The 12799-nt window shown below is 29.1% G+C and overlaps 2 protein-coding genes across 2 annotated transcripts in view; one reads left to right on the top strand and one right to left on the bottom strand.

The window, feature by feature from the left end:
• LOC126849137 (SUN domain-containing ossification factor) overlaps positions 1-12799 on the bottom strand; it is a 35904-nt gene that overhangs the window by 15927 nt on the left and 7178 nt on the right. The window lies entirely within an intron of this gene.
• LOC126849261 (uncharacterized) lies at positions 3106-5118 on the top strand. The gene is made up of 3 exons (XM_050590942.1): positions 3106-3373; positions 3696-3869; positions 4496-5118. Exons 1-3 carry the CDS (start codon positions 3284-3286, stop codon positions 4697-4699), a joined length of 468 nt encoding a protein of 155 aa, XP_050446899.1. The 5' UTR covers positions 3106-3283; the 3' UTR covers positions 4700-5118.

The raw sequence follows: 12799 nt of genomic DNA, 5'->3' as shown, positions 1-12799 counted from the left end.
CATCATATAAATATAAAAAATATAAATGATGTTTATTGCATTATGTATAGTTTTCTTTGTGGTAATAAACCTCATTCATGTACAAGAGTCGCTTTAATTCTGCTTCCAATGTGTAAAATGTTAAAATTAAAATTATGTCATTTTTTTTTATTTAGAAAAGTTTGTTGTTCTTTCTCTTTTTAGGAACAGCGTTAAGATTAAGATAAGTTAAGATTAAAAACGAGCACATATCTATCTTTGAAAATACATAATAATTATTGAAAATACATAATAATACGCATAACTTTTTTCAGAACAAGCAATTTTCACATAGGCAAAACTGACATCTTGGGTTGCTGGATAACGCAAAATCTCTGAAATAAATTTTCGAAATGTGTTGCAATGGAGATCCCGTGCTTTCTCGCAGATAAATATGCAGGCAATAGCGTATTGTGGACGCAATGCGGTCCCGCATTGCAAGAATATGTTTTCACCGATAAGTCGGCGATTCTTATCTCGTGTATTCAAAGCCACGCAGTTCGTAAAAAACTTGTAAAATTCCACATCACATGTTACTTGCCGATCTGCTCCAAGAACGAGATTTGACGGAGAAAATTGCGATCATCGATTTTGTGCCACGGAAATATATAGGTTGGTCAACCGTAAACGGAGTGAAAGCTCTAATTAGCGGGCGAAAAGCTTTCACCTGCCTGCTTTTCAGAAATCAACTTTGCCGTGTAATCGACCGACAATACATTTCGCCTGTTGTAACAAATGTTAAATAATTGAATGTTGTCAAAAATTACTGACGTTATCTTAGTGTTATTAAACTGCAAGAGAGATACCGCAGAGATACGTGATTACATTCTCCACGAGCACGATAATAGGTAATCGGCATTTAATTAAAGTAGTTTATGAAAGGACGTGAGTCATATTACAACAAAATTGATTTTTATTAGCGTGTAGTTTTTATTAACACTAAAATCATTTTCCTCAAAAGTATATATGTATAGTAAAGCTATATAGAAGATATATAATAATACAATCAAAATATCGAATCTTACAAAGAAAAAATGTTATTTAAATTTCTTATCTCAATTCTATAAAAATATAAATTTAATTGTCAAAAGCTTTCAATTTACCTAAATATAATATCCACGAATATAAAATATATGATATTCAATTAAAAACAATATACTTTTATGGATTCCATTTTTAAATCTTTAATTAGATATAAATTTTTCTTTTTTTCATCCTGAATTCTTTTTAAAATATATATTTTCATTAATCGGAAATCGTGAATATTTTATTATAACATATATTTTACATTGGTGTTTTGCTGCATATATTCAATTAACAAAATACAAGGCGCAATAGTTATTGAATTTTTTTTAACACATGATATATCTCCTACATTTAATTTTGCAAAATGCATTGCAAATAGCAAAATTAAGCTAAGCAAAAATTAGTAAAAGCAAACAATGAGGAAAAAGTAAAATAAAATTACATTGCAAGAGATTATAATATTGAATAAACTCACAAGTATTTAAACATTTAGAATAAAAGTTTGTAACGTTTACGGAAATAACAAATTAAATTAATAAATAATTAAATTATTAAATTATTTTCTACTAAAGAAAAGATTCTATAATTTTTTTTTAAATTGCGCAGTTCGCAGAAATTTATTTCATATAAAGGATCTTTTGCGATACATCTCAACAGTGTACTAACTTAATAAAAACATATAAAATCCTAAAACATATTAAAGATCAAATTGAAAAGACACACGATGAAGCATAATGGAAGCATAACATATTGGGGCTTTCTTTATAATAAACTATAGTGATTTGCGATCGCGGTTTAAAAAAGGACCTAATAAAAAAGGTCTAATAAAAAAGATCTTCTATTTCTCTTTTACATTTAACGAATTCACTGGAGATAATCATTGTTAGACACTCGGAAACATTGCAACAAGCATAAACATTCTTCAGCTATCCCCTTCGGTCATTCTCACTATTTGCAGGCCATTCCAATATGTTATATAATTCCAGAGTATGTTATATCTTTTATGTTATATAGTTCAAAAGAGTAGAAGCAAGAAGGGAATCCGTTAATGATGAAAAGACAGAGAAAAGTGATTAGGGCAAGAGGATGAGGCGGGAAAGAAGTCGGAAGAAGCTATGATAAATTAAGCGAGTAATCGAGCGTGGCGATGAGATGAATGTGGGTAGATGGTAGATACTATAAGCATATACTGTGCATGTATTTTCGTGTCTGGTTTCCATTTGGAAATGAGGTACGTTTTTACATGTTTATTTTTTTCCATAAATTTTATTAAATTAAAATATCTTAATTAAAATATATGATCCTAAAAAACGGTTTAATAATAAAGAACTCGACCTCAATAAGAAATCGTTCGCAACAATCCGAATAGAATGCAACGAGATGCAAAATTATTCACTGCATTTCTCGATTAGTCACTTTAGATAATTGTTATCTTTATCTCTTGCATCGTCATAAAATTTAGCAGATTGTTTGCTTGCGATCTTTGACAGTTTGTTCGGCTAAATTTTCAACGAAAAATACACATTCTCTACAAATGTAATTCTCAATCGGACTACTCCTAAATTTATTATACTTTTTTTCACTGTTATCATTACCATATCATAGCAATTTTCACACAAAAATGCACATTTTTATATCAAATTCTGAAATCAATTTTAATAATTCCAAATAACAGTTTATCAATATAATCTATTAATATAGCTATTAATATAATCGCTATATAAGAGAGATTATAAAGAGCAAAAGTTTTTATTAAATTAATAAATTATGTATATATATATATATATATATATATATATATATATATATATATAACATTATTTAAAATTATTTTTAATCAACTTGATATTAAGAAATCCTCTTTATTCATGCGGCTCATCTGTATTTACTGATATTTGCAACGATAAAGTCTATCTTCAGAGAGAGAGAGAAAGAGAATTATGTAGAACACAGATCATCTCAGACCCTCCGCCAAGGTTGAGTACCAAGAACTGTTACAATAACGTATTAACTGCATTTAAGTAGCAAGGAAGTGGGGAGTTAGTCGATTTAATGTTAGCCAGTGTGACTACTGGCTACTGACAGGTCAACAGTTGGGTGGAGCGTTTCAGCATAGCTGGAAACAGTCATCGTTATACTTTAAATGTATGTCGCCGAATATTTCTTCCCAGTGATTATAAAGTGTGAATGTGTCTACTAAATTGAAAAAGTGTAATATAACACAAAAAGTGATTCAAAAATGGCTGAAGAGACTACTGCATCCACCTTCTTGATGAGATTGAAGGGATATTTTAAAGAAGCGCCGTTTTTCTGCAAAATTATCGAACTGGTGAAAATATATATTATTGAGATTTTAAATAACGATATCTGATTTACACACGACGAAAATATAATCTTCTTAATCTTAATCTTGGATAAAAAATAGAATTTAAAAATTTCTTTTAATATTTAAATATCCTTCTTCATATTTTGGCAATAATGTAAACTTCAAAATTCCTAAAAAATAGCCATAAATTATGTAATTATTTTATTATATATATGAATTATCATTATTTTTAACAAATACTTTTATAAAATTTTAAATTGTGAGATTCTACAAATAATTTATATAACAAAAATTTTTAAGAAAAATCACATATTAAATGTTGTAGATTTTCTGCGTCATTGCAACGGGATTGGTGGCAGGACCATTTCAACAGAATCAAATACGGCCGACTGATATACACCATATAGCGATATTTCATGTGGCAGTATGCGGTTATATTCTTATAAACGCAATTCTTATCATGAGCCATTTATTAGGCGAACGATTGCCGAAAAAAACAGTAAGTTAAAATACAAAATATTGCTACTATCATTTAAAAATAAAAACAGTTCATTCGATGGTAAATACAATCTATAATATAGATAATTATTAACAAAAAAGATGTTTTTGTTCAGAAACGAAGACAGAGAAGACATTTTGAGAACATATTTTTTTGGATATAAATCGTGTTTTGTTTTTGTATGAAAAACTTTAAATTATATGTGTATCGAAAATCAAAGAATTTATTTGTTTTTTCTTCAATTTAGCAAAATATTAAGATGCACGAAACAAAATTCTGTCGTCGCTGCTTCTATTTCTCGTCTACTTTCTATATATTTGAATTATTTAAATTCGATCTAAGTTGACATCATGCTGTCTAAAAATTACATTGTTTTAAACTTTGAATGCAAAAAAAATCAAATATGAAGAGATCTGAGCTTTATTTCACTATATTCTCTTTCATATCCCCTTGAAAAAAATAATTCCATTTTAAAATCTAACGTCTTATCTTTCTACTAATTTTATTGTATTCTTATCCGATTTAATAAATTTCAATATGCACGTAGCTATAACAATGCATAACGAATTATGAAAAATGGATTTATTTCTTCTTTTTGACAAATAGCAAATACTATTCTTTTACAGGCTCTTATTTTTACGGCAATGGGGGCGATTCTGTGTTGCACCGCCGGCCTCATTTTAATTCGCGACTGGGACAATTTCTCGACTAATCTAATTCATGCGTATCTGGAGGAATATAGCGATCAAATGGTTGCGGCCGGTTCTTTCGCAATTCTAGCTGCCCTAGTATTCGCTATAGATACGTACTTTACTAATAAATATGATTGATCATCAGGAAAATTTGGATTATTACGAGTATTATAAAAGCGAGAAATAAAGTCAATCGTTTCCTATTCCATTTTCACAAAAATATATTACTTCATTAGTAATTTTTAAATGTTTTATATAAATTTTTGCGAAAAATGTTCTTGGCTTCGTGCATGTCTTTACTTACATATTATTGTTATATCACAAATATAATAACATATTGAAATAAATACCAAACATATAATGTTGAGTTAAAATATTAAGTATAAATATTCAGAAATGTAATTGTTTTAGAATAACTGTATGATTCTAATTATACAATGTAACTACTCCTTATCAAGTATATTATTATAATTATATATTATTTATAATTATATATGTATTTATATTATTTTATATGGAACAATGCTTACAATAAATAATTATATATTACAATGCTATCCCAGTTGTACTTCTTATATTTTAAGTTTATGATATTAAAGTTTATAAACTAATATATAGTTTATAAAGTAATATAAATTTCTAATATAATTTCAAATAAAAAAATTTTAAACAACGTATGTATAAAGAAATAAAATTTTTTCATAAAAATTTCTCTAGCTAGATTCCACGAAAATGTGTTGTAAATTCAAATTGTGGTTGATAATCAAAATGATGTCAACAATTGTTCTACCATAAAGAAAAGCAAGAAAAAATAGTAATTTTTTTAACATAGGCAAAAAAAAAAGAAAAAGCATATATTTTCAAATTTAAATAATTTTTCTTTACAAGTTATCTGTAGAAAAGTATTTCATGGAATAAAATTTATGATTAAAGAATTAAGCTTTACATATCTCTATCATATAAGATTATTTCTTATTTTATATACCTATATGAAAAAAATCTACATCTATTATTTTATTTATTGATCTTATATGCGAAGCAAAAATATCACATCTGTAAAAATTATAATATATATGTTAATATATTATAATATAATATAATTAATAACCGATATTATAATATAATTAATAACCGATTTGTTCATTTATACATACTCATATACATGTTTAAAATTTTACTTTATGTAAAGATCAGAAATTTCCTCTTTTTACATGAGGCAAAATCACAAATCGACAAAGTTTTTTGTCGAAAGAGCTTTTTCCGGAGATGAAACCGCTTTCCAAGCTCCATAAAACTAAATCTTCAAGAAAAATCTACATAGTCGTGCTTCTTATGTCTGACAGTGAATCACAGTAAAAAGTTTCTATCTGCCTTATTTCCACAAGAAAGTCGTCATTTGGTTCCTGTCTATTTGTCGAAACCTAAAAAACGACCCCCAGAAAAATGCAGTTTCTTCCGAGCATCGTGGCTTTTTCGTATTTCCTCCGCGCGCGCGAAAGCGTATAACAAATTCAACAAATTCCGTTCAGTGTTCTCAAAAGTGCGAGGAAAACGCGAAAGTTCATTCGCCGACTACAAAGAAAAGTTTGATGAAAGAAATTCCACTCTCCATAACAGAGTGGAAAGAAGTTCAAAAATGCACATGTACACTAATTATTTCTTTTATTATCTTGTCTATATTAGCAATACGAAGATTTCTTAAAGATAGATATAATTCACTTTAAAAGTGAGCTTCTTCAATATTCATTAAACTCAAATACAAAGAATTAAACAGATCTTCTTTCATCTGAGCTTTCGTATTTGTAGACATCTCTTCGTTTCAATAAAGCATTATGGCATCAACAATAAATTTTAGAACCAACAAATAAATTAACAATTATCGTGTTTTCGCAAGCGAGTAAAGAAACGCCGGTGTGAAGTTAGCACCGCATATTCAAAAATCGAAGGTTTTATACAGAATTCTATTTGCACCCCAAATAGTTCTACAGTTCCTGATAGGCTCTAGAAATAGTTCCGGCGAAAAACCTTAAAAAATTGCATTTTGAAAATATGAGGTGCCAACTTCCCGTGGCACCGCAAAATGCGAAAAATGCCATTTAAGTCGTCGTATCCTATAGTTCTCGAAGAGTTCTACAGTTCCTGATAGGTTTTAGTAATAGTTTCGGCCTCTAAATATTTTTAAACAATTTTTGAATCTCAGAGCTGACACCTCATCTTCCGCTAAAAGTGGCCAGAACTTTTTCATCTTTGGTTTTACAGCTTCGGACGTTGACAATAATCGATAAAACTCTTCGGGGTGCAAACAGAACTCTCTTCAGAACGCCGAAATTTCGAAAAAAATTTTATCCCTTCAGGACTTAGAAATTTTCTAAGAGCGTATAACTAAAAGTGGCCAGAACTTTTTCATCTTTGGTTTTACAGCTTCTATCGATTATTATTAACGTCCGAAGCTGTAAAACCAAAGATGAAAAAGTTCTGGCCACTTTTAGTTATACGCTCTTAGAAAATTTCTAAGTCCTGAGGGGGTAAAATTTTTTTCGAAATTTCGGAGTTCTGATGACAGTTCCGTTTGCACCCCGAAGAGTTCTATCGATTATTATCAACGTCCGAAGCTGTAAAATCAAAGATGAAAAAGTTCTGGCCACTTTTAGCGAAAGATGAGGTGCCAGCTCTGAGATTCAAAAATTGTTTAAAAATATTTAGAGGCCCGAACTATTACTAAAACCTATCAGGAACTGTAGAACTCTTCGAGAACTATAGGATACGATGACTTAAATGGCATTTTTCGCATTTTGCGGTGCCACGGGAAGTTGGCACCTCATATTTTCAAAATGCAACTTTTTTAGGTTTTTCGCCGGAACTATTTCTAAAACCTATCAAGAACTATAGAACTATTTGGGGTGCAAATAGAACTCTGTATAAAACCTTCGATTTTTGAATATGCGGTGCTAACTTCACACCAGCTAAAGAAACAGCAATCAAAAGAAGAGAAGAATATCCGGGAAGGCATCAGGTGATAAGGCATGGCAATCATGGAAGATAAATAATTTATATAATGTTTATATTTTGCTAATTTATTATTTGCTTGTGCTATCTTCGCGCGAGGACTCACTTTACATTATTTTAAAATATAAGAGTTTATTGTTTGAGATCTAGATTGTTTGAGATCTTGATGTTTAGACGCTCGTCATCGCTCGTCAATGAATCACGCGTACCCTAATATGATAACGCACTTCGAGACATTGATTTGATATTTTTATCAGGAGGAATTGTTATACAGTATAATCAGATGTAAATTACAATATTTCCTATTTTATTGCACTAATAAAAATATTTCCTATTTTTTGTCTCGCAACACAAAAAGAATTCAAGTCTGCACAAATCATTGTACAAAAACATACCTAAAAAAATATTAATTCTCTTCATAAAATTATGATAGAGAATGTATGAAATGTTCAATTAAATATAAACTAAAAATGAAATTATTTTATACTAGAGAGAAAAACTAATAAAAATTTTAAAATTAATTAATTAACAGAGATTTAATTTTATTAAATATAATTAATAAAACGAAAAACAATAGTGATTTGTCATTTTCAGAACAATTTTAATTTACATTTAATAACGATGTACTCTCTCTCTCTCTCTCTCTCTCTCTCTCTCTCTCTCTGTATGTAAATTTTAGTACAACAAAATATTGGAAATTTTATATGAATTATTGAAACAAAATTTAATCAAATAAGAGAGAGGAAGAGGCATTATTTAATTTAAATAATAATCTTTTCTAGAATGAAAAACAATTTTGATATGTTTATCATTCAGTAAATCCAAAACTGACAGTAGAAAAAATCTGAGTATGATCGGAAATGGAGAAGTATATAAATATATGCATAATGGTATCTTCATTAATTTGAGTATTTAAGGAGATAAAACAGTGTTTTATGTAAAATAAAAAAAAAATTAAATAAGTTGATCAATAACAAACTTTAGTACGAGTGCACAATCAATGTATATTAATTCTATAGTAAATAATTTCAAATAACCTATTTTATAAATGAAAAAAAGTTTCTTTCTAATCCATTCTTGATAAGTACTTGCCTCATGTATACATATATACGTGCATATGACCGACTGTTATAATTAGGTGAGCGCCTTAGCATTCATACTATTATGCCCGCGCTGGTAATTAGTTGCGAAAAGTACGGAACGTCCAACACGGGTAGCGCAGATTAAAATGCAATTAAAATAGTACATTTTCGGGTCAACAACGAGTGTTTTATATCGGGACGAACGTGTCGGTTTGTCAAGGAGAGCGAATAGCTGTTTGCAAAAACAATGAATAGAGCAGAAAAGACCAAAAGAATTAACTTTGACTTTGCACGTCGAAATAACGGCAATTAACGTCCCATTAAAATTATAACCGAAATAGCATAATTTCGAAAGAATTTCATGAATCACGAGTACATTTTATTCCGCTAAGATATATCCGTTAAATTTATAAATGTTTTTCTTTCTTTTATTTAATGTGTGAAAATATTTGAGCACATAAATTCCGTCTAGAATATATTTATATTATCCTATATTATATTAAAGCGCGATATATTCGTTTATATCATGGACACTAATATTTGTAATTTTGTTACATCGTATCCATACATGTATTACAATTTATTCAATATACTGCTATTGCAAATATATTGTATATATGCAAATACATGTATATTCGCTATGGATATCTGTTCAAATAAATTTTCAATAAAATAAATTTTGTTATTTTATTACTCGATTGCTCTTTTCTCGACTTCCATCGCAATTATTCGTTTAAACTGCTGAATTTTTTTAGCTCCTCATTATTTAAATTGTATGTAATAAATCAAAATGAATAAAAGTTCATTGAATGGCTTAGAATTGCAAAGAAGATTCTAAAATTAAATAGCATGACATTGCGAATATATGGGTAAGTAACATTTTACGCATGTAATATGGCAGCGAAATAAAATAAAGTTTAACAAAATCATTGTTTATAAACTACAAGGCATCAAATTAAAAATATATGAGTATTTTGCTTTTATATATTTTACGCAATTATACCTTCAATTTCTAATAAAATATATCAACAATAGTTCAATATCAGCAAATTGACCGGAAAGAATCATGAATTGAATAAAAGAATTGAATAATAATTGTCCGATTAATTTCAAAATAATTATCTAGAAACAAAGGCAAACTTGGCACGTGCAAGCATTGCGTACATGAATTTTTTTTAGTAGAAAATGCTGTAAATATCGCAATGTTATGCGATATACTAAGTAAGTTTATTTCTATGAATGCTACATTTAATAGTATTAATGTAATTTCTAGTTGATCTTGTTAGTTTAAATTTTCTGTCTCTACTAATATTGAAAGAAAGTACAATTACTAAATAATGTTCTCTCAGTTAATCTAAACTGTTTATAATTTAGATCATTTACTTACTATCATTAGCATGATTTCGTTTATACTTCAGCCGTAATAATTTCAAGAAATTAACTGAAAATAGCTAAAGAATATCATCGCTAAAGAATAAATTCTTTGATAAATTTGGAATTGTTTTCTTCGTGAGAAAAAGTTAGAAAAAAATCAATATTTGTCTGAATTACAAATAAGAATTCTGTTGAAATACAGTAATTTTAGATGAAAAATCATATACAATATATATTCATGTATATATTTTTTTTAAATATCATTGACAAAAATCTGTTAATTTTCAAGCATTTATCAGTAATAAATGACTGATAGTTTGTACTCTTTTTAAATGATTTAACTTAAATTAAAATAATTTACTATTTTTTTATTTAAATTCTATCATTAAAATTTTTTGGAAAATTATTCTACATTTTATTCTGCATAAATTCTAATGAGTTCTGTATGTGAGTGTATACTTCACAAAAGAAAACTTTATTTTCAAATAGATAAAAGATAAGAAAAAAGAAAAAATAACTCGCATACAATTTGATTTTTCACAATTTCACAATCAGATATATTATCGAAGCATGAATATATTTAAAAGACCAAGGTTAAAATACTGCAAAGAAACCACGATCACGGAATATCATATACCAACATGTAAGCTTAACAAGAACAACTTTAAATGCATGAAATCATTCTAAACATTATATACATGCTATATAAAATTGAAAACAAATTTGTAAAATACTTTCTTACTTCTTTCATAATAAGAATTAATCACGATATTTAGTAAACTATGCACATTTCTAAAAACTTCCTTATCACAATATTTCAATTCAAACGCAAAATAAATATACACATTAACAGATTAGTTATCACATACTCACCCTTTAAGAAACCCTCAAATAATCAATATTTATTAACCATGCTCTCTCCCCCCAATAATATTAATAAAAATTTTTAATATCATTGAATATTTGAAAAATATTTATTACTTGTCATATTTGTACTTTCACCGATAAATTTTAATTAATATAATATGACGGTGAATTTAGCCGCTGTATTTATATATAAAGACTATTAACTAATCTTCTTTCACATTCGAAATTATATATGAGCTAAATATAAAATTAGTTTTACACAATGGATATCACAGTCTGTCAATATAACATATATAACGAAAAAGATCGGCATTGCAATAAATATTGATTGATGTTCAAGTTCTTAGCTACATTTCGCGTATATTGCATCAATGATCATCCTGTTGGCCGACCGGCAACTTTGCACGTCATATCACGCACGCACGCACACACATACCGCACTCCCTTCCTTTCGATCACTTCGCGACACGCGTCTCTTCAACACGGTTTCTATCGCGAGACCGCGGAATCGCGGAGAATGATGAAATAATGCGGTTCGATCGACCGATCATCCATCCATACACCCATATCGGCGGCCGCTCGAACGCGAACTGATGATCCGCCCTCGTGCGACGTCGCAGCGCGACCCTTCCGCGCCACCACCCCGACCCCCACCGCACCATCGCCCACTTCCTCTTTAGCACCCTTCCTTTCCTTCGTGTTTCCCCTAGTGTCACGTCGCTCGAGAACCGTGACTTTCCTCTTCTTCGCATCCTTTCTAATCCGCCCTTTTTCTCCAGGAGTCCCCTCTTGCCTCATCCGCCTGGAAGGGGACCCACTTACCTCATACGATTTCAACGATTTGCAACCAAGTGCACTGCGGTACTTTTTATGCCCTATAAAGTATTCACGCGCGCGTGTAAAAGAGTGGCTCGTGCGCTTCGAATAAAAAATATTCGTAAATTTTTAACGTTTTGCATTTTCCAGATCGCGATGCATGAGAGAATCCTCGTGATAAGTAATCTCTTTTCGAAACATTAATCAGGATATCTCTCTTTCTGATTCTTTAAAATTTGTTTATTTCAAAATTTAGTTGTAAAGATATTCAATATGTAATAAAATAAAAAACATGAGAGAGAAAAAATGATCTATATTAAACTTTTACGGTGTCTATAAGTGAAGAAAAAACTATCCAAAAAAATCAAGTAATACAAAGTACTCTGTGTGCACATAACAGCATAGTGACACTAAGTGACAGTAATTAAAGTTGCGAAATTAGAAATTATTGGCATAATTATTCAAAATATAAGTTATTCACTAATACATTTCTATAACACTTCATTTAATTTTTTTATTGTGCACAACAGTTTCACATATAATCTTTATAATAGCCTACTTTTTATATTATCTGTATAAATTATTCGATTATCGATTAAAAATTCTGTAGCAAAATATAGTATAATCTGTGCATTTTGTTTCATGTTCACATTATTTAAAATTCCTGGAATATGTAACTTTAAAAGCATATGCATGTCCTCGAGATGTTAAAATTTATTTGGATAAAAAAAATTGCATGCATAAGACGATCGAAGATAAATTTCAATGCTCCATACGTAGAATTCAAGATCGTTCGCTGGTCGTTGCAGTTAGAAAGCGCAGTGATTTATCGATCTTGTACATCTTGAAATTTAAATGGAGACCAAGGCAGAAAAGCTCTCTTCTCACGTACTTTCAATAATAATTTTTCAAGTTTATCGTGCCTTTTTTGTTGCAAAAATACTTGCCTATACCGATAATGGAAATTTTACGTTTTATTCGTTTTCTGATACACGCAGTAATATTAAAAAAAAAAAAAAAAATATTTATGATATCGATTGACCTATAGGTAGCTCTACTTTTTTAAATTTTAAGAAAATTATTAGAATCTTAT

The sequence above is a fragment of the Cataglyphis hispanica genome, chromosome 4, assembly GCF_021464435.1.
Source record: "Cataglyphis hispanica isolate Lineage 1 chromosome 4, ULB_Chis1_1.0, whole genome shotgun sequence".
Lineage (NCBI taxonomy): Eukaryota > Metazoa > Arthropoda > Insecta > Hymenoptera > Formicidae > Cataglyphis > Cataglyphis hispanica.
Note: the sequence above shows the minus strand (reverse complement) of the source record. Positions and strands in the feature narration are given on the sequence as shown.

Excerpts from the sequence above, each read along its gene's own strand:
- LOC126849261 (XM_050590942.1), top strand. The coding sequence starts at position 3,284 with ATGGCTGAAGAGACTACTGCATCCACCTTCTTGATGAGATTGAAGGGA. Across the intron at positions 3,374-3,695 it reads TCTGCAAAATTATCGAACTG|ATTTTCTGCGTCATTGCAAC; the intron begins GTGAAAATATAT and ends TAAATGTTGTAG. Across the intron at positions 3,870-4,495 it reads AACGATTGCCGAAAAAAACA|GCTCTTATTTTTACGGCAAT; the intron begins GTAAGTTAAAAT and ends ATTCTTTTACAG.